Genomic DNA, 21,381 nt, shown 5'->3' on the forward strand with positions numbered 1-21,381 from the left:
CCTAGCAAAGCACATGGGACAGAGTAAGAGCTCAACAAATGCTAAGTAAGTAAGTGCATGGGTAGAGGATTAAATAAACAGAATCCTGGGGGAAAAAAGTCACTTGGCACCATAGTAAACAGAGTAATGGTCCCCCAAAGGTATCCTCATCCTAATACCTGTGACCTGTGACTATGTTACATCACATGGTATTGAAGTTGCTAATCAACACACCTCAAGATAGAGAGATGATCCTGCCTGGGTTAGCCAGTTGGGCCCAATGTAATCACAGCACCCTTTAAAAGCTAGAAAAGGGGTGAAGAACAGTCAGTGTTAGAGTGACATGATGTGAGCAAAGTTTGACTAGCCGTTTGACTTTCAAGGTGGAAGAGGGCCACAAGCCAAAGAATACAGGGCAGCCCCTAGAAGCTGGAAAAGACAAAAACAGAAACAAAAAGCAAAAAAACAAACAAGAATGGGTTTGCTGTAGAACTTCCAGAAAGAATCACAGCCCTGCCAACAGCTTGAGTATAACCTAGTGAAACCCATGTCAGACTTCTGATCTCCAGAATTGTAAGACAATATATTTATGTTGTTTCAAGCCACTGTTTGTGGTAATTTGTTCCACAAACTGGAGAAAACAAATACAGGTACTTTTAACCTGAATGCAAAAAGTTTCCAAAAGAAAAAACTGTTATGTTTTCATGTACATTAATTGAACATCTTCTATGTGCAAAGCATTAAGTCCTGGAGGGATATAGAGCTGAATCAGAACAAATCTTGACTTTGGGTCTATCCTTCCGGGACATCTGAGGGTGGAGAGAGAGAGGTGGAGCACATCACAATCTGCCACGAAAAGACTAGAAGGCATTGAAAGAGGGAGGAAGCTAAAAGTAGGAAGGAAATAGAACCCGAACCTGTAGCTGAGCCAAACAAGCATAAGGAACTGTGATCAAGGAAGCCACTTGCCTCGCTCCAGAAGGGACCTCTGAAGGCAGCCACTCATTTAGGGCTCCAGATCAGGCCTCCATGGGAACCCAGAGATCTTTATGTATGGAGAAGAGCTATCCTTGGTGACAAATCCACATAGGAAAAGGAGATGAGAATTACAGAATGCCGGGACCAGAAGTCACTCTTGCCCAATTTAACAGATGAAATAAGGCTCAGGGAGAGAAAAACCGCCTTCATTCCAAAGCCTCGTCTGACCCTCACCAGGCAGGTTTAATCCTCTTTCACAGCTGGATTTCCTGAGGCCTTGCATCAGGTCTCTATGGTAATCATCATTACAGATGTCGAAGTCAGGGTACATGTGATTGCCTAGTCCCATTGCATTACTTCCTAAAGGCAGGGGCTAAAACTTAACCAATTTTTTTTCACTCCTCTTAACAGTAACTAAAAGTAAGTATTTGTTGGATGAATTAATGTAAAATCCTGGTAGGGGAAATCAGATAACAGAGACTTTCCAAATCAAGGTACCGGAGAAGAGAGAGATTAATAGCAAGTTTTCTTCAATAAATATGCATTACTTTTACAGTCTAAAAAAAAAAGTTTTGTGTTTTGTTAATCACCATATATTACATAATTTGTTTTGGTGTACTGTTCCATGATTCATTGTTTGTTCATAACACCCAGTGCTCCATGCAGAATGTGCCCTCCTCAATACCCATCACCAGGCTAACCCATCCCCCCACCCCTCCCCTCTAGAACCCTCAGTTTGTTTTTCAGAGTCCATCATCTCTCCTGGTTCGTCTCCCCCTCTGACTTACTCCCCTTCATTCTTCCTCTCCTGCTATCTTCTTCTTTTTCTTTTTTCTTAAAATATGTTGCGTTATTTGTTTCAGAAGTACAGATCTGTGATTCAACAGTCTTACACAATTCACAGCGCTCACCGTAGCGCATATCTTCCCCAATGTCCATCACCCAGCCACCCCCTCCCTCCCACCCCCCACCACTCCAGCAACCCTCAGTTTGTTCCTGAGATTAAGAATTCCTCATATCAGTGAGGTCATATGATACATGTCTTTCTCTGATTGACTTATTTCACTCAATGCTAGATTTCTGTATAGAATATTAAGTTAAAAAAATCAAGCTACAACTGTATATCAGGTATGGTCCTTGTTTTATAAAATGTATAAACGTGTTCAGACATATAGATTCAAAGGAAAAAGATGAAAAGGAAATAAAGACAAATTTATAATTATCACCTCAAAGTGGTAAGATGACATATGCTATTTGTTTATTATTTATGTCTTTATGTGCTTTGGAACATTTACAATGAAAAATAAAACATAAGTACTAGTTATTCATTTGTTTCTCTGTGTATTCCTTAGGGAGAAGATGGCAGGAAAGATATTTCTGTTGGCCGCTGTGCTCCCTGAAGCCTCAGCTCTCTCCCAGGGCTTGCTCTCATCTCCTTGTTCTTTCATTTCATCCAGGCAAATTCACTGTTGGCTCCCTTGGCTCCCAGTTCTCTATTCACCTGTAGTCATGTCCTTGGCATAGTCTCAGGCTTCTCAACCAGGAAGAGTCCACTTCACTCACCTCCTCAAATCCCACACTAAGCGTGAGGCATGAACTGAGAACCTTCTCCACACACGCTGCCCACACCTATTAGCCCGGACCTGATTCCTGTGCCCCTGCTTCCCCTTCTGCACCATTCAAGTTGATTCAGTCAAGTGTCAGATACATAGAAATGAAAGTTAGGACTGAAGGACAGGAAAAATGGAGAAAAGCATAAAATTCAAAAAAGGCATTGCTAAATTTGCATACCCTTGGTATGTCTAGGTCATGCATGAGAATACAAGTCTCAAAAGGCAACAACAGAAAGGGATTCAAATAGACCTTCCTCTCTTTTTTCTGACCCCTGCAGTAAGAGGTAAGACAATGTGTATCTGAAAGAGAAGAAACAAAGGTGTCTCTTCAGTGAGGACACTCACTCTCCAAAGAAGAGCACTGTATTACAAGGTGCCCTCATGATGGGAGAGAGGAAACACCCAGTCTCAAGGTAAGCCAAACCCTGTCCCCGGAGCCACCCCTGCAGGGAGCTTATTTACCTTGGCTTTTCTATTTTCTGACTCATGGATGTACTTAAACTCTCTCTCTCTCTCTCTCTGGTTGTGTGTCTTCTAATACACTTTTTTGTTTGTTTGTTTGTTTGTTTGTCTTTTTAATTCCCAACTGTGGCTTTACCACTGACCTGCATGCTCAGTCTAGAGGTCCACTTACAATCACCCATACCAGGAGTGTGATGGCCGAATCAAAGGTATTACTTATTAAAATAACATTGAAAGGGAATGCCTGATTCACTGTAAAGTTTTCTTTTTTAAAAATTTGGGATATTTGTCTCTCTTCTTGTTGCTATTTCAGGGAAAATAACTGCCAAATGGAGTTTTTCCATATTTGCCTTGAAAGGGGGCGGGGAGTAGGGGTAGAAGTTGATCCTTGTTATAACATCGGTGCCAACAGTTGGCCTGGAATAAGTGTTCGCAGCCAGATTTTCAAATTCCAGTAACCAGGAGCCCATAATGAAAAGACTCCTACAAATCTCTCTCTCTCTCTCTCTCTTTCTCTCTCTCTCTCTGAGGCTTTTGGCCAAGAAGAGCAGGAACCTTTGATCTTGTCTGGAGCCCAAAGGATCTAAGGATGGAGTGGAGACAGACAAGAGACTGGCAAAGTCTCAACTGGGTGCACTTATTCAAAGCATGTCTGGAGTGAAGTCTCTCCACTACTGGATTTGCCAGACCACTCCCACCTAGGGCCAGGGCAAGTGGGATTTCAGAACAGTTGCCTGTTTATTCTACCATGTTGCATTCAGGGAGTGACCAGCCAACTGGTCTATTTGCCCAAAGAGGCTCAACCCAACCACAGCACCCTCCCGCAGGCACTTTGGCTCCCTTAAGAACCTCCTCTCCTTGCCTGTTGAGTGGAACTAGTCCTGACTGCTTTTATTCTTCCAAACCCCTCTGTGCATAAACAGGATGTTTGGAAAACTTCAAGATGGCCAGGGGTCTGCTGAGTTGGCCCTTTATTCTCACTTGGAGAGCAGTGTTGGGCAACATCAGTGGAATTGCTTCTGCCTGGATGTTGCCCAGAATAGCTAAATCCTCTCCCCTCTCCCCAGAATAGCAGTCACCACCTCTGTTACCTCTCTCTCCCCCCCTCTCTCTTTTTCTTTCACTAAGAGAACTTGGCTATGAGGAGTTCACACTGGTAGGGATGAGGTAAAAGAGATGCCTTCACTTTTTAAGGGTGTTTCTCATGGGGGACTTAGGAATGTCTCCCTGCTCCCAAAAGGTTCAAGGAAGAATAGTGAGTCCAATAGGTAGGAACCTTACTCCCTTTACAGAGCTCTTCTCAAGATCCTAAGGGCTAGGGCAGGACCCTAAAGAAGAATCTTCCATGGAAAACAGCTTACCCATAAGTAAAGATCTATTGGGAAAAGTGTTTATGAGTAAAGACCCACTACTGTCCCCTCCTGACTGAACAAAAAGATGCACAGATCAAATTATCCCATTGATCAGTAGCAGCCAGCACCTGCTCCACTGGAGCTGAGTTAACCCTGGGTGCAAAAGTCTTAACGTCTGAGGATGGGTAGAGGTAAGGAAAACCTCAGGCACAGAGAGAAAGCCAAAGCCTTCTTGCAGGGAGGGGAGTAAGAACTGCAGCAACCACAGACAGAGGCCTTTTCTCAGGGCCCTCTCACTGCCTCCCTGCCTGGCCAATTCCCAGGCTTAGCTATCAACATTTTTACACTGGGCCACTACTTGCCATTGCCAGAGTTCTCTGAGAGCTACCCAGCACCTTGTGGCCCCCTGTAGCAGCTCTTGGAGGCAAATATAGTCCTCTGCCAACCCCCACTCCTTTCACCACCCCACAGGATCTATGGCCCTGCTGACCCTGTCCTAAAGCATGCAGGTACCACTGCTGGTGTCCACACAGCTGCCCCAGCCACACCGATCCTGCAGCATCTTCCATCACCCAAACTGCCTTTGCAGTCACCACCCCTGTTACCCTTGAGCCAGTGCTTTTCTGTCCCCTTAGTCCATGTCCCCTGTTTCCTAAGCCATGCTGGGCGGTTCAGGAGTGGAGCGTTCCAGCCCAGAAAAGCAAACCAAGGCTTGGCAGACAGCCCATCCCCAGCATAGCAGTCCAGCCTGAGACCCAGTGTCTGGCTCTAACTAGGGAAGAGAAGCCCTCATCAGAGGGGCAAGACTCAAGACTTAGAAAGCAGAGCATGGGTGCCTAGAGTTTCTGCGCTGCAAAATCTGTGTCACCAGCGCTGCACCCTGGACCAATCTGTTAGGACAGATTCCAGCAGGGAGAGAAGGAAGTCCATGATAGGGCTAGGAGGACAGATTTTGGAGGAAAGGGGTGCCATGGATTATAATGCTAGAGCTTTGAGCTACACTTGGATTCCTTTTATTGCGCCTGTAATCCTAGAGTTTTGCCTTCCCTCACGAGCAGAGGAAATGGAAAGTACATGTTACTCCACTCCATGTCAGTGAACTCCATCTTCAGCAGAACTCCTGCCCTGGAAAGAAGTTCTTGAAGATTAAAAAGTCACTAGGAACTAACTGTTGAAGATCGTTGCAATCATGAAAACCACTGTGCTCCGGTAGGAGCTGAGATCTTGCAGCCAACCACAGCACATGTGCACACAGACATAAGCAGAAAAAAAAAGACTCCCAGGAAACTGATTTTGTGGAAGACATTTAAAAACATTTGGCAAATTTTCAACAACATGGATGGACCTGGAGGACATTAGTCTAAGGGAAATAAGCCAGATATAAAAAAGACAAATGTGAAGTCACTTATATGTGGAACTTAAAAATAGACTCATAGAAGCAGAGAGTAGAATGGTGGTTGCCAGGGGTCAGGGAGGGGGAAATGGGGAGATGGTGGTCAAAGGGTACAAAGTTTTAGTTTTTCAAGATGAAGAAGTTCTGGGGCAATATAGCATAGTGCCTATAGCTAACAATCCTACGTGTGTACTTTAAATTTTTTTAAGAGGGTTAATCTTATGGTAAGTATGCATACCACAAATAGTGGTAGTAGTTATGATAATAACAATAATAATAAAAGGGCAAGAGGAAACTTTGGGAAGTAATGAATATGTCTATGGCCATGATAGTGATGATGGTTTCATGGGGGTATACTTATCCCCAAACTCACTGAGTTTCATATATTACATATGTACAGCTTTTTACATGTCAATCATATCTCAATGAAGTGGTTTTAAAAAAAACTGGCAAAAATAATAGGACATAATTTTTATTTAAAAAACCTGAAAGAAGCCCCTTTGATTGATTTTTAATGGAGAACCCAGAGCAATAAATTGACAGGGACCACCCACAGTAGGTTTTAGTAATGTTAGGGTAGTAATCCCAACAATTTCCCAAAAGACATTATCTTGGGGATTCAGGAGAAAAATCAGAACTCTCAGTAATTTTCATAAATTCCCCCAAAGCATAAGTTATTCTTTAGTATTTCTAAAATCAGATATACTCTTTACTTGCTATTATGGATTTCTAAAAGTTGTTTAGTAAATTAGAGATATTAAGCTTAGTAATATTTACAAAAATGATAGTCTATAGCAAATATTCAAACCCTAGAAAACACCAGCCACCATTACATGAAATTTGTAGTATTCAAATAATGTAACATTTGGATCTCCTGATGAGAAGTTAACTAGGTTAACAGCGCTTGTCAGAATCATATGTTGAAATTGCCAATTTAAGAACATATTTTGCTCCCCAAACTTGTTATTCCTTGGAATTTCATAAGATTTGTATGAAGTACGCTATGCATAAAATCTTAATATGTATTTTTATTTGCAAGAATTCCTCACCAGTAGAGGCAAATAGGTCAACACACACACACTTTACAGCATGGCTATTGCTATATGCATGACCGACTGATTAGACTGTGGCCATCTTTTTTTCTGCACACTCCTGTTCTGGTTTCCGAAAATATACCCTTAACCTTGGACTCTGTGTCTCAGTGTTTCCTGTTCCTGCATTCCATTGGATGTCAGTGGGTTCCTTCAAACCAGTAACACCTCTATGTTACTTACAGAGCTTTAATTCTTGCAAGAGAATTATAGAGCTCTTTCTTGTCTTCCTAATTTTCAACCGATTTTTCTTGAAACTTGAAATTCAAAAAAATGTAGAACTTTCCCAAGCACTGCTGGGAAGGAATTCTCATATGGAACACTAATCAAGATGTGCTGTAGGCCCAGTGGGAAGGCCTACCAACAAGCTCTCTGGAAGGGGACATAGGGAGCTTGGTGAGGGGAGACTAACTAGGACTTGGGGGCTGCTACTAGCCCCAAGACAAAGCACCTGTAAAAATAGGACAGCACAGCCCATCTTCTTCAATTTTGCCTCAGCTAGGAAATGTACTGGAAGCAGAAGCCACCAGCCGCATTTAGTAGCTAATGACGAACCTTTAAAAATGGAGACGAACCATGAGAGACGATGGACTCTGAAAAACAAACTGAGGGTTCTAGAGGGGAGGAGGGTAGGGGGATGGGTTAGCCTGGTGATGGGTATTAAAGAGGGCGCATTCTGCGTGGAGCACTGGGTGTTATGCACAAACAGTGAATCATGGAACACTACATCAAAAACTAAGGATGTCATGTATGGTGATTAACATAACAATAAAAAATTTCTACAAATGGAAGGAGATTGACAAGGTGCTTGGAAAAGATAAGTCCTGATCTAGGCATCATGACTTGTTAGAGAAAGAAGGAAAATAAACGATACCCATTTCTTAACTTGTCATAAAGTTGACTTTTTGCCTAGGTCTCTTTGCTAAGGTTATATATAGTATAATAGATATAATCTCAAAGATAATGCCCCTCCCCCAATCCATCCATACAGTATTTTGTAAAATCAAGGACATTCTCTTATATTCTTACATAAGCAGAATACAGTGATCAAAATCAGGAAAATAACATTGATACAGTACTATTATCTGATCAACAAACCTTACTTAAATTTCATCAGTTGTCTACTGCTGTTCTTTATAACAAAGGAAAACTAATTTCCCCTCAGGTCCAGATTCCCGTCCAGGACCACACATCACATTTAGCTGTCGAGACTCTTTGTCTCCTTTAGTATGGGGAGGTTCTTCAGTCTTTCTTTGTCTTTTATGACTTTGACATTTTGAAGCAGACAGACCATTTATTTTGAAGGATATTCCTTGATTTAGGTTTAATTGTTTCCTAAAAATTATAGATTCAGGTCCTGTGTTGGGGGCAAGAACACCATTGGAAATGATGTGTTTTCTGGGTGCATCTTATCAGAAGTCATGTGATATCCATTTGTCCTGTAACTGGCAATATTAACATTGACCACTCAGTTAAGATGGTGTCTGTCAGATTTCTCCACCATGAAATTACAGCTTTCCCTTTGTAGTTAACAAATATCTTCTGAAGTGTTACTTTGATACTATGTATGTATTCTGTTTCTCATCACCCATTAATTTTAACATCCATTTAAGATCCTTGCCTGAAACAATTTTAACTATGGGTTGTCAATTTTCTAATTCCAGATTTCTTCCTACATTTTTTAATCTGCAGTCTACATTAAGGAAGAGCTTTCCCTTCTCCCCATGCATTCATTCATCCATCCATCCATCCATTCCTTCATTGGTATGAACTCATGGATTCTTATTTTATTCTATGGCTTTTAATCCATAGAATAAAAGCATTATTTATTTTAATGCTCAAATTGTCCTAGTTTTGGCCAGGGAGAACCCCTTGGATCTGGCTGCTACAGGTTGTGACATGTCCCCATCACTCTTGGAGCATTTCCTTATTTTCTCGCACAGGAAAATGTCTAAGGCCCAACCCTAAAATCAGCTATTTCTCCAAGGAGCCCTAATTCCTTTTACTGGAAAATATTTAGAAACCCAGATCTGCATGCTAGATGCTGAGTGTGCTCAGAATGAGTGTGTTAAACACAGAAACATAGATAGGTTCATTTGGTTTTTGTTTGCACTCCATTTTGGGTTTCCCTTTATCCTTGTTGGGTTTGTGTATTTATGTTTTGAACATATGAAACATAACATGATTCTAAAAGTCTAAATTACAGAAAAATATATATTTTGAGAAATGTCACTCTCCCCACATCCCTTCTATCTTGTTTCTATCCTCAATCCTTTCCATCCTATTTCCAACCAATACCAGCCACAAGTAACCAATCTCATTAGTTTCTGGTTTATCCTTATGTTTCATTTTGCAGAAATGAATAGATACATGTATATTTCCCCCTTATCTCTTACCTAAAAAGTACAAACTATAAATATGATTTTCTTTTTTTTTCACACTGGAACACATTACATATCAGTTCAAAGAAATGTTCCTAGTTCTTTTCCATAGCTGCATAGTACTCTGTTGTATGGATATATTCAACCACTTGCTGATGTTTGAACATTATAGTTCGTTTCCAACATTTTATAATTAAATTCAATACTGCAAATAATTCATTTACACATAAGTATTTTCTTATGTTTTGGAGGTGTGAGTTTCTCAAGGTAGAGTTGCACAAAAAGGAAAGTGCACGTATAGTATTTTTTAGGATTTATTTATTTATTTGAGAGAGCGAACACCCACATGTGCATGAGTGGGGGGCAGGGGCAGAAGGAGAGGAAGAGAATCTCAAGGAGATTCCCTGTTGAGAGAGGACCCTGAGATCATGGCCTGAGCCCAAATCAAGACTCAGACACTTAGCCAAATGGGCCACCCAGGTGCCCCTACAGTGTATTTAAATACTGCCAAATATCCCTCCAAAATGGTTGTACCAATTTGCATCCCTATCATCAAAATATGAGACTACCTATTTCCCACAACCTTGCTAACAGAATGTGCTATCATACTCTTTAATTTTCACCTATTTAAGTGAAAAATTATCTCAGTACCACTTTAATTTGCATTTCTCTGAGTGAGATTAAACATCTTTTTGTATGTTTAAGGATATTACCCATTTTTTACCCATCTTTCTAATGGGTACAAGCTTTAAAAAAAAAACTTTGCTATGAATTGCATTTTCCCTTCAATTTGCTATGAAGAAACTACAAGGTATACATTTGCTTAACATCCTGTTCCTTAATTTTTTCATAAGATCCTACCTACAGTAATGTTTTAGTTCTTGGATATGGATTCAGTCACTGTGAAAGTTTTATCAAGCTGTACACTTATGACTTATGCACTTCTAAAAGCTTACTTTAAAAAAAATCAGCTGATTTAATTCTGTACTAAATTATCAGTGTCTTGTCTGCCTAATGCCTAAAGGAAGCCTAATTATTCCCAGAATCATACCCAAGTAGCACTGACATAAAACTAAAAGGAAAAGGTGACGCTCTTAAGGAAGGGACCGGTTTGCACATCCCCTTGAAAGGTGAGCCCACAAAACAACATACACATATAACATCCTACCTCCTCTCCTATCATGATGCCCACTCCCACCAACCACCAGGACCTTGCCAAAATTGGCATCCCTAGACATATCTTCCCAATTTACCAACTAGGGGAAAGGATTTATCCAGCAGACAGCAGTAAGTGCCTTTGGTTTTAAGTCTGTGCCTACAATTCTTTCTTTGTGTCCCAATAAGTGATGCCCCTCTGTTTCAAGCCTCAATTTCTCCGTAATTTTCAGGGAGAATAGAAGGAAAGAGGTAATCAAGTCTATTAAGTGTTAGAAGCTACTTAAAGACTCAGAGGGACTTGGACTTTTCTACCATTCTCTATGCACTGTGCAGAGTTGGGATTAGTGGAGACATGTTCTCTCCTACCCTCTCAGCCTCTGGAATCTCTTTGGTATGGGAGAGATTGGGTAATCCAAATAAAACTGCTCTGGAGTGATGACAGAGGAATTTTTAAAGATGACTTGTCTATTTGCTGCATCTCTCAGGACAGTTCAGAAAAGGGGAGCAGCAGGGGCAACACACCTTCAGAGAACTGGTGCCACCTGAATCATCGTCATGCTGTCAGCCCGATGATGACCCAGCCTCTCCCATGGAGCAGCCCCCAGGCTGTCTGGGAAGTCTCTGAGCAGATGGGCTGGGGGAGGATGTGTGGGGCAGATGGCAACAGTAGTTGTCAGGCATGAAGACTAAACAGTGTTGGCAGAAGTCAATGATAGACTGCCACCCTCCTAGTTCTGTCCCCACATAGCAGCCAGATGATGGTGCTTATTTCAAGGAGTTTCCAATAATGGCATTTGATATATATCATGACTTTCCAAGGGAAGCTGGGGGAGTTTCCTCACCTGTCTGCAGCCTGGACATCCTGACACATGCATACACCACTTCAACCCCCCTAGCCTGTGTGTTGCAGGCCGAAGTCACAGTAAACATACACACATACTTTCCTATTCTCACCCTCTCCCTATTTGAGCAGCATTAGGAATAGAAGCCATTCCAGTGGCAAGAACTGGTATCCCAAATCCAGGCTCTCTGAGGATCACTTGAAGCTAGTTTGACCCCCAGTTTTGCACAGTATACTGTATCGTCCACGCTTGTGTGGTGCAGGTCTGGAGCACAGGTTCATAGATGCCCGAAGTGTCTTTCTTCATCTCCAGACATCGCTTGGTGGCTCTGTTCATGAGAGCTTTTCCCTGGATAGGAGAAGAGACAGAGTCAAGGTATCAAAATGCCCTCATCTCCCCTGCTTCTGCGCTTCCTGCTGTGCTCAGCCACATGCTTGAAGGGTCCCTCAATCTTTGCCAGTCATCCAGAGCGGAAATGAAGCAAAGGGCAAAGTTAGACCACCCAGGGCTTTCTCTGCTAGTACCATGGCAGACTAAGCACAGATCTAGGAGGAAGCAAGGCTGTGCTGGGTTTCTGTTATCATCCACCTCTCATGAGGTTGAAGCATCAGGGCAGTGTGACTGTCTAGACACGACACATGGAGAGCCATGGTCCTTCTCTACCTGGCCTTCCTTCCCACATCTTCACCCATGAGCCCATGAAACCCATCAGGATTCTCCCTCCCTCTTCAGTGAAGCTTGGTGGCCAAAGGAGCAGAAGCTACATTCAGGCATCTCAGCCTGTTTTCTCTACCACTGTGGGGGATGTGGGGGGAGGCAGTTCCTACCTGTTCTGCCCTGGGGGCTTCATCAAAGTTTATCACTGGGAATGTTATGGGCTTAGGAGCCAAAGAGTCTGGGCTAAATCCCTACTCCACCACATACAGCAGAGGGCTCTGGCAAATTACCTAGCCTAAGTCTCAATTTCCTCATCTGTGAAATGGGCTTATAGTTAATATTAGGGTTAAAATTAATATAATTGAATTAAATTAGTTGCTTAATATTTATTGAGCATCTTGTGCCTTACCTGAAAGATGTGCAGTAAATTAGTACATCTCTGCCTCTTCCCATTCTAATGGGGGAAGGGGAGGAAGGGTTATCCTTCTTTTTGTTCCTCTGTGCCACCTCCAGCCCCCCAAGCGCCTTCCTCGTATCTATGGCTCAGCTGCTGTCATCGTGCCATCTGCCCTGGTCCTGTCTTCTTCTCCTAGCCCTCCCATTTCCTACACCCCTCTCTACCTCTTTGCAGGGATCACTCACAGAATCTATTTCGGTGCCTCGGTGAAGTTGTTTTCGCCTTATCCACCCTGCCCTTCGCGGTCCTCCTGAGTTAACAGCCTCCATTTGAATGTCTGGTGAGAGACCCTGATCTCACCGTCCCACTTTGGAACCTACCACCAAACATTTCAACACTGAGCAGGGCTGCAGCAGTATGTCCAAACCTTGCTTCCTCTGATCTCTTTCCAGCACAAAATGCAACCCCCCACCGCCAACCCTGCTCCCCTAAACTTGCCTGCCCTGCCCACACTGGACTTCTCTGAGGTACACCTCCCCGGTGTACCTCCCCAGTGTGGGCAGTCATGCAGGCACCCCTGGTTCTAGAAATCTTCCCATCACCGCCACTGCTCCTTTCTGTGGGCCCTGTTTGCAGCCCACACGGTGCTCCTGGAGAGGGTCCACCAAACCAAGCAGGCCTGACCACAAATGTGCCTACAGCAGTCTGGCTTAAAACTTGGCTTACTCCTTAGGGTTACTCTTCCAGACCTCTTCAGCACTCTTTAACCCTGGTCCCCACTTGGTGCTTGGTGCTTGATGCTCACTTACACTAATTTTTTCACTTTGTTGAGAAGATCACACTGCCAGCCAGTCTAGCCCCTCCCCGAGTGCCATGAGGGACCCGCAGGACACTGCTTGTGGGTGGTCTCAAAGGAGCTGCCCTGCCTCTGTCTCTACTGCTAGCAGCCCCTGTGCTCTGATGTGGATGCCAGAGAAACACTCTTCCTGTTGAACACCGCTCTTTCATTTCTCCCTCTGGGCAGATTCTTTTTCTACTGACTTTAAATATACCCAAATGTCCCGATAGTAGAGGGGGAAAAGAATCTTTAACTCTACCATCCTTTTTAACCAAAATTCAGTGCTTTCCTCCCTTTCAGAATCAAACTTCCCAAGCAACGAGGCGATAACAACAGTGGATAAGATTCTGTGTTTGAATCTGGACATTTAATCTGCTGTGTGACCTTGGTTATATTATTTGACTCTCTGTGGTTTAGTAACTTCATAAGTAAAGTAGAGTTAATGATAATATTTCTCTTGTAAGATTTATGTAAGGATTAAATTAGATCGTGCCTGTACATTATATGTACTCAATAAATCTTGGCTGTTCTAATTTATTGTGATTTTTTTAGATAAAGCCAGTGACCCTTATTTTTTTTTCTATTTTCTCTCCACCTCCCTGTGACATGTCCTTTGGAAGTATTCTTTGCACCTTCTTCAGACTTCTTCTCTGGTTCTCCTTTCCACTGTGTTCATCTGAATCTTATACATTTTTGGTTTGGTTTTTATTTGGGGGGTGTTGGCTGACAGTTTTTAAGGAATTTTTGGTTTTGTTTATTTTCCACTTTCACAGAAGGAATATGTGCTCTTACTTTTAATTTGGGGAGCATATTTCAAAAATTAGAAGTACTCGTAATAGAATAACATTGTATATATAAGTTTGTATATCCTGCTTTTTATGATTTAATATCTCATGTACTTTCCAATTTCATTAATTTTTGAAAATATACTTTTTGAGGATATAATTTGAATGGCTATATAATATTCAGTTCAATATTCAGGGGATGAACAAAAATCTCCCCTACTGTCGGGCATTTAATTTTTCCTAATATTTTGCTATGATAAATATTAAGATATTTTCCATATTAGTTTTGACCCACATTCTATATTATTTTTTAAAATACTGCCTTAAAGCAGAATGAGCACCAAAGAAGGGTCACAGTTAATTTGGGGGCGCTGATTAGCATCAGGGTTTTTCATGCAGAGAGCTAAACTGCCTTCTGCAACTGTGCCCACTAGCGTGACAGTATTCCCAACAGGTATCTCTTCCTTTTTATTTCTCAAACCCTGACTGTGTATGGTCTCCTCATTCTCACTGCCTCTCCCGGAGCTCTTCTTTGTGTCACTCAATCCGGAAGACTTCCACATGATGACATTTACCCCAACCCTCCATTATTTCAGGATGTCTCTACTTGCAACACTGCTCCTCATTTCAAAGTCCAGATGTTCACATTGGGTCCCTTCTCAGTCATTGATGCCATTTCTCTTGTGGCTTTCAGAAGTCATACCTCCTCTGGTTGACTCAAACCATGAATCATGCAATTGGAAGACAAAAGGATTATTTAGTCTTAGCTCCCTCTCAATTCTGGAAATTATCTTTGGTAGCTTTTTAGTAGAATGAACGTGTAAGTTGTGTCTACAACTTTCTTACCTGAAAGAACTGTGATCCTAAGGTAAGGTGGATAGGAAAGGCTTAGATAGAATGAATTGACTCATGAGCTACATGACCACCTCCTTCTTCAACTTCTGGACTTCTTGACACAGTGACCTAAAAAGGAACCTGGCTTGGACATTGGAGTGGTGGGCAGAATTCCCCTGCATATCCTGCAGCTCCAGGCCTCACACCCAACCAGAATCTATATTCTCTCAGCAACTTCAGCCAGCTGAGAAAGTGATCTTTCCAAAATTCTCTTGGAAAGGCAAACCTCAAAATGTTTGAGATGTCACAATTGTTTCTTTAGCATAACTAGTATGTTTAATTCCCAGGAGATTTAGGATCAAGTAAAGGTGTTAAAGGAATCAAACACATAGTATTTGTTAAAGATTCTATGTATAGTTACTATTTTTAAGTACCTGCTATGTTTTTAAAAAAAAAAAATCTTACAGATTAACCTTGTGTTACCAATTTAAAAATGTGTAATTGAATAATTAAGTTTGTGAAATCTTACCAAATTACACTGTTGAAACATATAATGGAATTTAAGAATCATTAATTTAAAATCAGATAATTGACATTCTTAAGAAAGAAAATTCAATGTATTGAATTTATAAACACAGTATGTAATGTTTAAGGGAATTTATTAAATTGTAAAGGTCCCCTATAAAGTTGCTAAGAGAGTAGATTTTAAAAGTTCTCATCACAAGAAAAAAATGTTTTTGTAATTATGTGTGGTGATCGATGTTGACTTACTGTGGTGATTATTTTGCAATTTATGCATAAATTAGGCATATTATGTTATACACTTAAAACTAATATGTCACTTGTATAAATAAATTAATTAATTCACTGTTGCAAATAACTTTATACTCATAAATTTGAAGAAATGGACCAATTCCTCAAAAACCATAAAGCGCTGAAATTCAGTCAACATGAAATAAATGATCTGAATAGCCCTGAACTATTAAAAAAATTTTCAATTTGAGCTCCAGGAAGAAGCTCACCTGTGCACATAAGGCTAGAAAGCTGGCAGGTCTGAATGCAGGAAGTGTGCAAGGAGCAAAGTGTCTATGCTTGGGTGCTCCAGAGTGGAAACCAGGCTCACTGAACTTGGCTTCAGGCTCAGGGGATTGTGCTGATAGTTTTGAGTATAGGCAGGAATTTGTGGGATACACACAAGGCCAAAAGGGTTTTAAAATATTTTAATGCCTGGTTTAAAAGCCCCTGGAAAAGAAACCTCCAGTCCCATATGGTTCCACTGGAGAATTATACCAAGCACTTAAAGAAGGATTAACGCCAATTTAAGACCATCTCTTCCAGAAAATCTCTTCCAGAAATGCCTCTTTCAGAAATTGATCTATTCTAAATTTTTGTCAATAGGACAAATTTTTATCGATTAGAAAGAGAAAACACCTCCTAACTCACTTTATGAGGCCTGTATTACCTTTATACTAAAACCAAAGACAGTACCAAAAAGAAAAAAAAGAAAAGAGAAAAGCTGCAGGTCATTACCTCTAATGAACTTAGACAAAAATCTTCAACATACAAGCAAACAAAATCCAATAAAGTTATGAAAAGAAGTGTACACCGTGACTAAGTGTGATTTATTCCTGGCACACAAGGTGGTTTCAACATTAGAAAATTAATCAGTGTAATCCATCATATCAACAAACTAAAGAAGAAAAAATATCACATCAATTGACAAAGGAAAAGCATTTAGCAAAATCCAGCTCACATTCACAATAAAAATATTTCTTAGCAAGTTAGAAATTCAGATAAATTACTTCAATTTGATAAGGAGCATCTACAAAAAATCTACAGCTAATGTATATGCAATGATGAAGACTCAATGCTTTCCCCCTGCATTTGGGAACAAAGTAAGGATTATTCTTCCTTATTCCTATCCATTCTTATTCAACATAGTACTCAAAATTCTAGCTAACGTAATATGGCAAGAAAAACAAAACAAATAGGGGGAGAAGGAAATATGGCGGAGGAGTAGGGGACCCTATTTCAACTGGTCCCTGGAATTGAGCTGGATATCTACCAGACCACTCTGAGCACCCACGAAATCAGCCTGAGATGTAAGAAGATCTGGATCTCTACAAACAGAATATTGCAGGCGGTTGGTTTTGAGGTACGAAGCGGGGAGCCCTGATTCTGCAGGCAGATATTAGAGGATAAATGGCAGCAGGAGGGAGCCTGTCTGTGGGGATCCTACACCACCTATGAGCGACAGCCTAGCGCACTGGGGACTGGACACAGACTTGCAGACTAGTAGCAGCAGGAAAGGACTTTAGGGCAGCCCCTGGGGCGGGGGTCCGCGCCTGTGAACTGGGAGCAGCTGGCGGTTTTAGAAGCACAAAGGGTAGAGACGTGCTCCAACCAGGAGGCAGGACTGGGGGCGCTGTGGAGGGGCGCACAACCCAGGACGCTGCAGTTTATAGCAGCACGGACAGAAACAGACAGTGTGGCCTGGAGAGCTCACTGAAGAACAGACTGCGGTCTCTCTGCTCTGAGGTCTCTTCTGCTCTGACTCTCAGAAGAGACACGGAAAGCCGCCAGAGAAAAAAAGCCCCAAAAACTGATTCCCGCTGAGCCCATCCCCCACCACAGGGGGGCAGGGCAACTCCACCCAAACAGGGTTGCCTGAGTAATAGCGCGGCAGGCCCCTTCCTCAGAAGATGGGCTGGGAAAACAAGAGGCCAGAAACCCTAAGGTCCCAAGAAAACAGGTGCATCTTGCTTGGGTTCTGGTCAATAATTTGGACTCTATACATTCCCTCAAACACCCATCAACAGAATGACTAGGAGGAGGAACCCCCAAAATAGAAAAGACTCAGAGATTATGACTTATGCTGCAGATTTACAAATGGATGCAGATATAACCAAGATGTCAGAGATGGAATTCAGGCTAGCAATTGTGAAGACAATGGCTAGAATGGAGAAATCAATTAATGGAAACATAGAGTCTCTAAGGGCAGAAATGAAAGCTGAATTGGCAGAACTTAAAAATGCTATCAATGAAATCCAATCCAATCTAGATAATCTAACAGCTAGGGTAATTGAGGCAGAAGAACGAATAAGCGACCTGGAAGACAATATAATAGATAAAAAGGGAAAAGAGGAGGCTAGGGAAAAACAACTCAGAATTCATGAAAATAGAATTAGAGAAATAAGTGACACCATGAAGCATTCCAATGCAGAATAATTGGAATCCCAGAGGGAGTGGAGAGAGAGAGAGGACTAGAAGATGTATTTGAGCAAATCGTAGCTGAGAACTTCCCTAATCTGGGGAATGAAACAAACATTCGTGTCCTAGAGGCAGAGAGGACCCCTCCCAAGATCAAGGAAAACAGGCCAACATCCCGGCATGTAATAGTAAAACTTGCAAATCTTAGAACCAAGGAAACCATCTTAAGGGCAGTTAGGGGGAAGAGATTCCTTACGTACAGAGGGAGGAACATCAGAATAACGTCAGACCTATCCACAGAGACCTGGCAGGCCAGAAAGGCCGGGCAAGACATATTCAGGGTACTAAATGAGAAGAACATGCAGCCAAGAGTACTTTATCCAGCAAGGCTGTCATTTAGAATGGAGAGATGCAGAGCTTCCACAACCGGCAGAAACTGAAAGAATATGTGACCACTAAGCCAGTCCTGCAAGAAATATTAAGGGGGGTTCTATAAAAGGAGAAAGACCCCAAGAGTGATATACAACAAAAATTTACAGGGACAATCTATAAAAACAACGTCTTCACAGGCAACATGATGACAATTAATTCGTATCTTTCAATAATCACTCTCAACAGGAATGGCCTAAATGCTCCCATAAAACGGCATAGGGTTGCAGATTGGATAAAAAGACAGGACCCATCCATATGCTGCCTACAAGAGACTCATTTTGAACCTAAAGAGACATCCAGACTGAAAGTGAAGGGATGGAGATCCATCTTCCATGCCAGTGGACCTCAAAAGAAAGCTGGGGTAGCGATTCTTATATCAGACAAATTGGATTTTAAACCAAAATCTATAATTGGAGACACAGAAGGACACTATATCATTCTTAAAGGGTCTATCCAACAAGAAGATCTAACAATTGTAAATATCTATGCCCCCAACATGGGAGCAGCCATCTACATAAGCCAACTGTTAACCAAAATAAAGAGTCATATTGATAACAATACGTTAATTATAGGAGACCTCAATACCCCACTCTCAGCAATGGACAGATCATCTAAGCAGAAAATCAACAAGGAAACAAGAGCTTTGAATGATACACTGGACCAGATAGACCTCATAGATATTTACAGAACATTCTACCCTAAAACCACAGAATACTCATTCTTCTCGAGCACACTCATTCTTGGAACTTTCTCCAGAATAGACCACATACTGGGTCACAAATCAGGTCTCAACCGACACCAAAAGATTGAGATGATTCCCTGTATATTCTCAGACCACAATGCTTTAAAACTGGAACTCACACAAGAAAAAATTTGGTAGAAATTCAAACACTTGGAAGCTAAGGCCACTCTGCTCAAGAATGTTTGGGTCAACCAGGAAATCAAAGAAGAACTTAAACAATTCATGGAAATCAATGAGAACGAAAACACATCGGTGCTAAACCTATGGGATACTGCAAAGGCGGTCCCTACGGGGGAAATACATAGCCATCCAAGCCTCACTCAAAAAAATAGAAAAATCCCAAATTCACCAACCAACTCTACACCTTAAAGAACTAGAGAAAAAGCAACAAATGATGCCTAAGCCAACGCATTAGAAGAGAAATAATTAAAATTAAAGCCGAAATCAATGAATTAGAAACCAGAAACACAGCAGATCAGATCAACAAAACTAGAAGTTGGTTCTTTGAAAGAATTAATAAGATCGATAAACCACTGGCCAGACTTAGCCAAAAGAAAAGAGAAAGGACCCAAATTAATAAAATTATGAATGAAAGGGGAGAGATCATGACTAACACCAAGGAAATAGAAACAATTAGTAGAAATTATTATCAACTATATGCCAATAAACTGAGCAATCTGGATGAAATGGAGGCCTTCCTCGAAACCTATAAGCTGCTAAGACTGAAACAGGAAGAAATTAACAACCTGAATAGGCCAATAACCAGTAACGAGATTGAAACAGTGATCAAAAAGCTCCCAAAAAACAAGAGTCCAGGGCCTGATGGATTCCCTGGGGAATTCTACCAAACATTCAAAGAAGAAATAATACCTATTCTACTGAAGCTGTTTCAAAAGATAGAAAAAGAAGGAAAACTTCCAAACTCATTCTATGAGGCCAGCATTACCTTAATCCCCAAACCAGGCAAAGACCCCATCAAAAAGGAGAATTTCAGACCAATATCCCTGATGAATATGGATTCCAAAATCCTCAACAAAATCCTAGCTAATAGGATCCAACAATACATTAAAAGGATCATCCACCACGACCAAGTGGGATTTATCCCTGGGATGCAAGGGTGGTTCAACATTTGCAAATCAATCAATGTGATAGAACACACTAAAAAGAGGAGGGAGAAGAACCATATGGTCCTCTCAATTGATGCAGAAAAAGCATTTGACAAAATACAACATCCTTCCCTGATTAAAACTCTTCAGAGTATAGGGATAGAGGGAACATTCCTCAAGTTCATAAAATCCATCTATGAAAAACCCACAGCTAATATCATCCTCAATGGGGAAAAGCTGAGAGCCCTTCCCTTAAGATCAGGAACACGTCAAGGATGCCCACTCTCCCCACTATTGTTCAACATAGTACTAGAAGTCCTAGCAACAGCAATCAGACAATGAAAGAAATAAAAGGTATTCAAATTGGCAAAGAAGTCAAACTCTTCCTTTTCGCAGACGACATGATACTTTATGTGGAGAACCCTAAAGACTCTACCCCCAAGTTACTAGAACTTATACAGCAATTCAGTATTGTGGCAGGATACAAAATCAATGCACAGAAATCAGTTGCTTTCTTATACACTAACAACGCAACTGTAGAAAGAGAAATTAGAGAAACAATTCCATTTACAATAGCACCAAAAACCATAAGATACTTCAGAATAAACCTAACCAAAGAGGTAGAGGATCTATACTCTAGGAACTACAGAACACTCATGAAAGAAATTGAAGAAGACACAAAAAGGTGGAAAAATATCCCATGCTCATGGGTCGAAAGAATAAACATTGTTAAAATGTCTATGCTACCCAGAGCAATCTATACCTTCAATGTCATCCCGATCAAAATTCCAATGACATTTTTCAAAGTGCTGGAACAAACAATCCTAAAATTTGTATGGAATCAGAAAAGACCCCGAATTGCCAATGAAATGTGGAAAAAGAAAAACAAAGCCGGGGGCATCACGTTGCCCGATTTCAAGCTATATTTCAAAGCTGTGATCACCAAGACAGCATGGTACTGGCACAAAAACAGACATATAGACGAATGGAACAGAATAGAGAACCCAGATATGGACCCTCAACCCTATGGTCAAATAATCTTTGACAAAGCAGGAAAAAACATGCAATGGAAAAAAGACAGTCTCTTCAATAAATGGTGCTGGGAAAATTGGACAGCCACATGCAGAAGAA

General features: G+C 41.3%; 1 protein-coding gene across 1 annotated transcript in view; it reads right to left on the reverse strand.

Moving 5' to 3' along the window:
- Positions 1-11,453: 11,453 nt before the first annotated feature.
- The window catches only part of GALNT8 (polypeptide N-acetylgalactosaminyltransferase 8), a 35,272-nt gene continuing 25,344 nt past the window's right edge, over positions 11,454-21,381 (reverse strand). The window contains 1 exon segment of the mRNA XM_027594229.1: positions 11,454-11,597. Within this exon segment, the coding sequence (XP_027450030.1) occupies positions 11,454-11,597 (144 nt within the window).

Source organism: Zalophus californianus, chromosome 9 (genome assembly GCF_009762305.2).
Source record: "Zalophus californianus isolate mZalCal1 chromosome 9, mZalCal1.pri.v2, whole genome shotgun sequence".
In the NCBI taxonomy this organism is placed as follows: Eukaryota; Metazoa; Chordata; class Mammalia; order Carnivora; family Otariidae; genus Zalophus; species Zalophus californianus.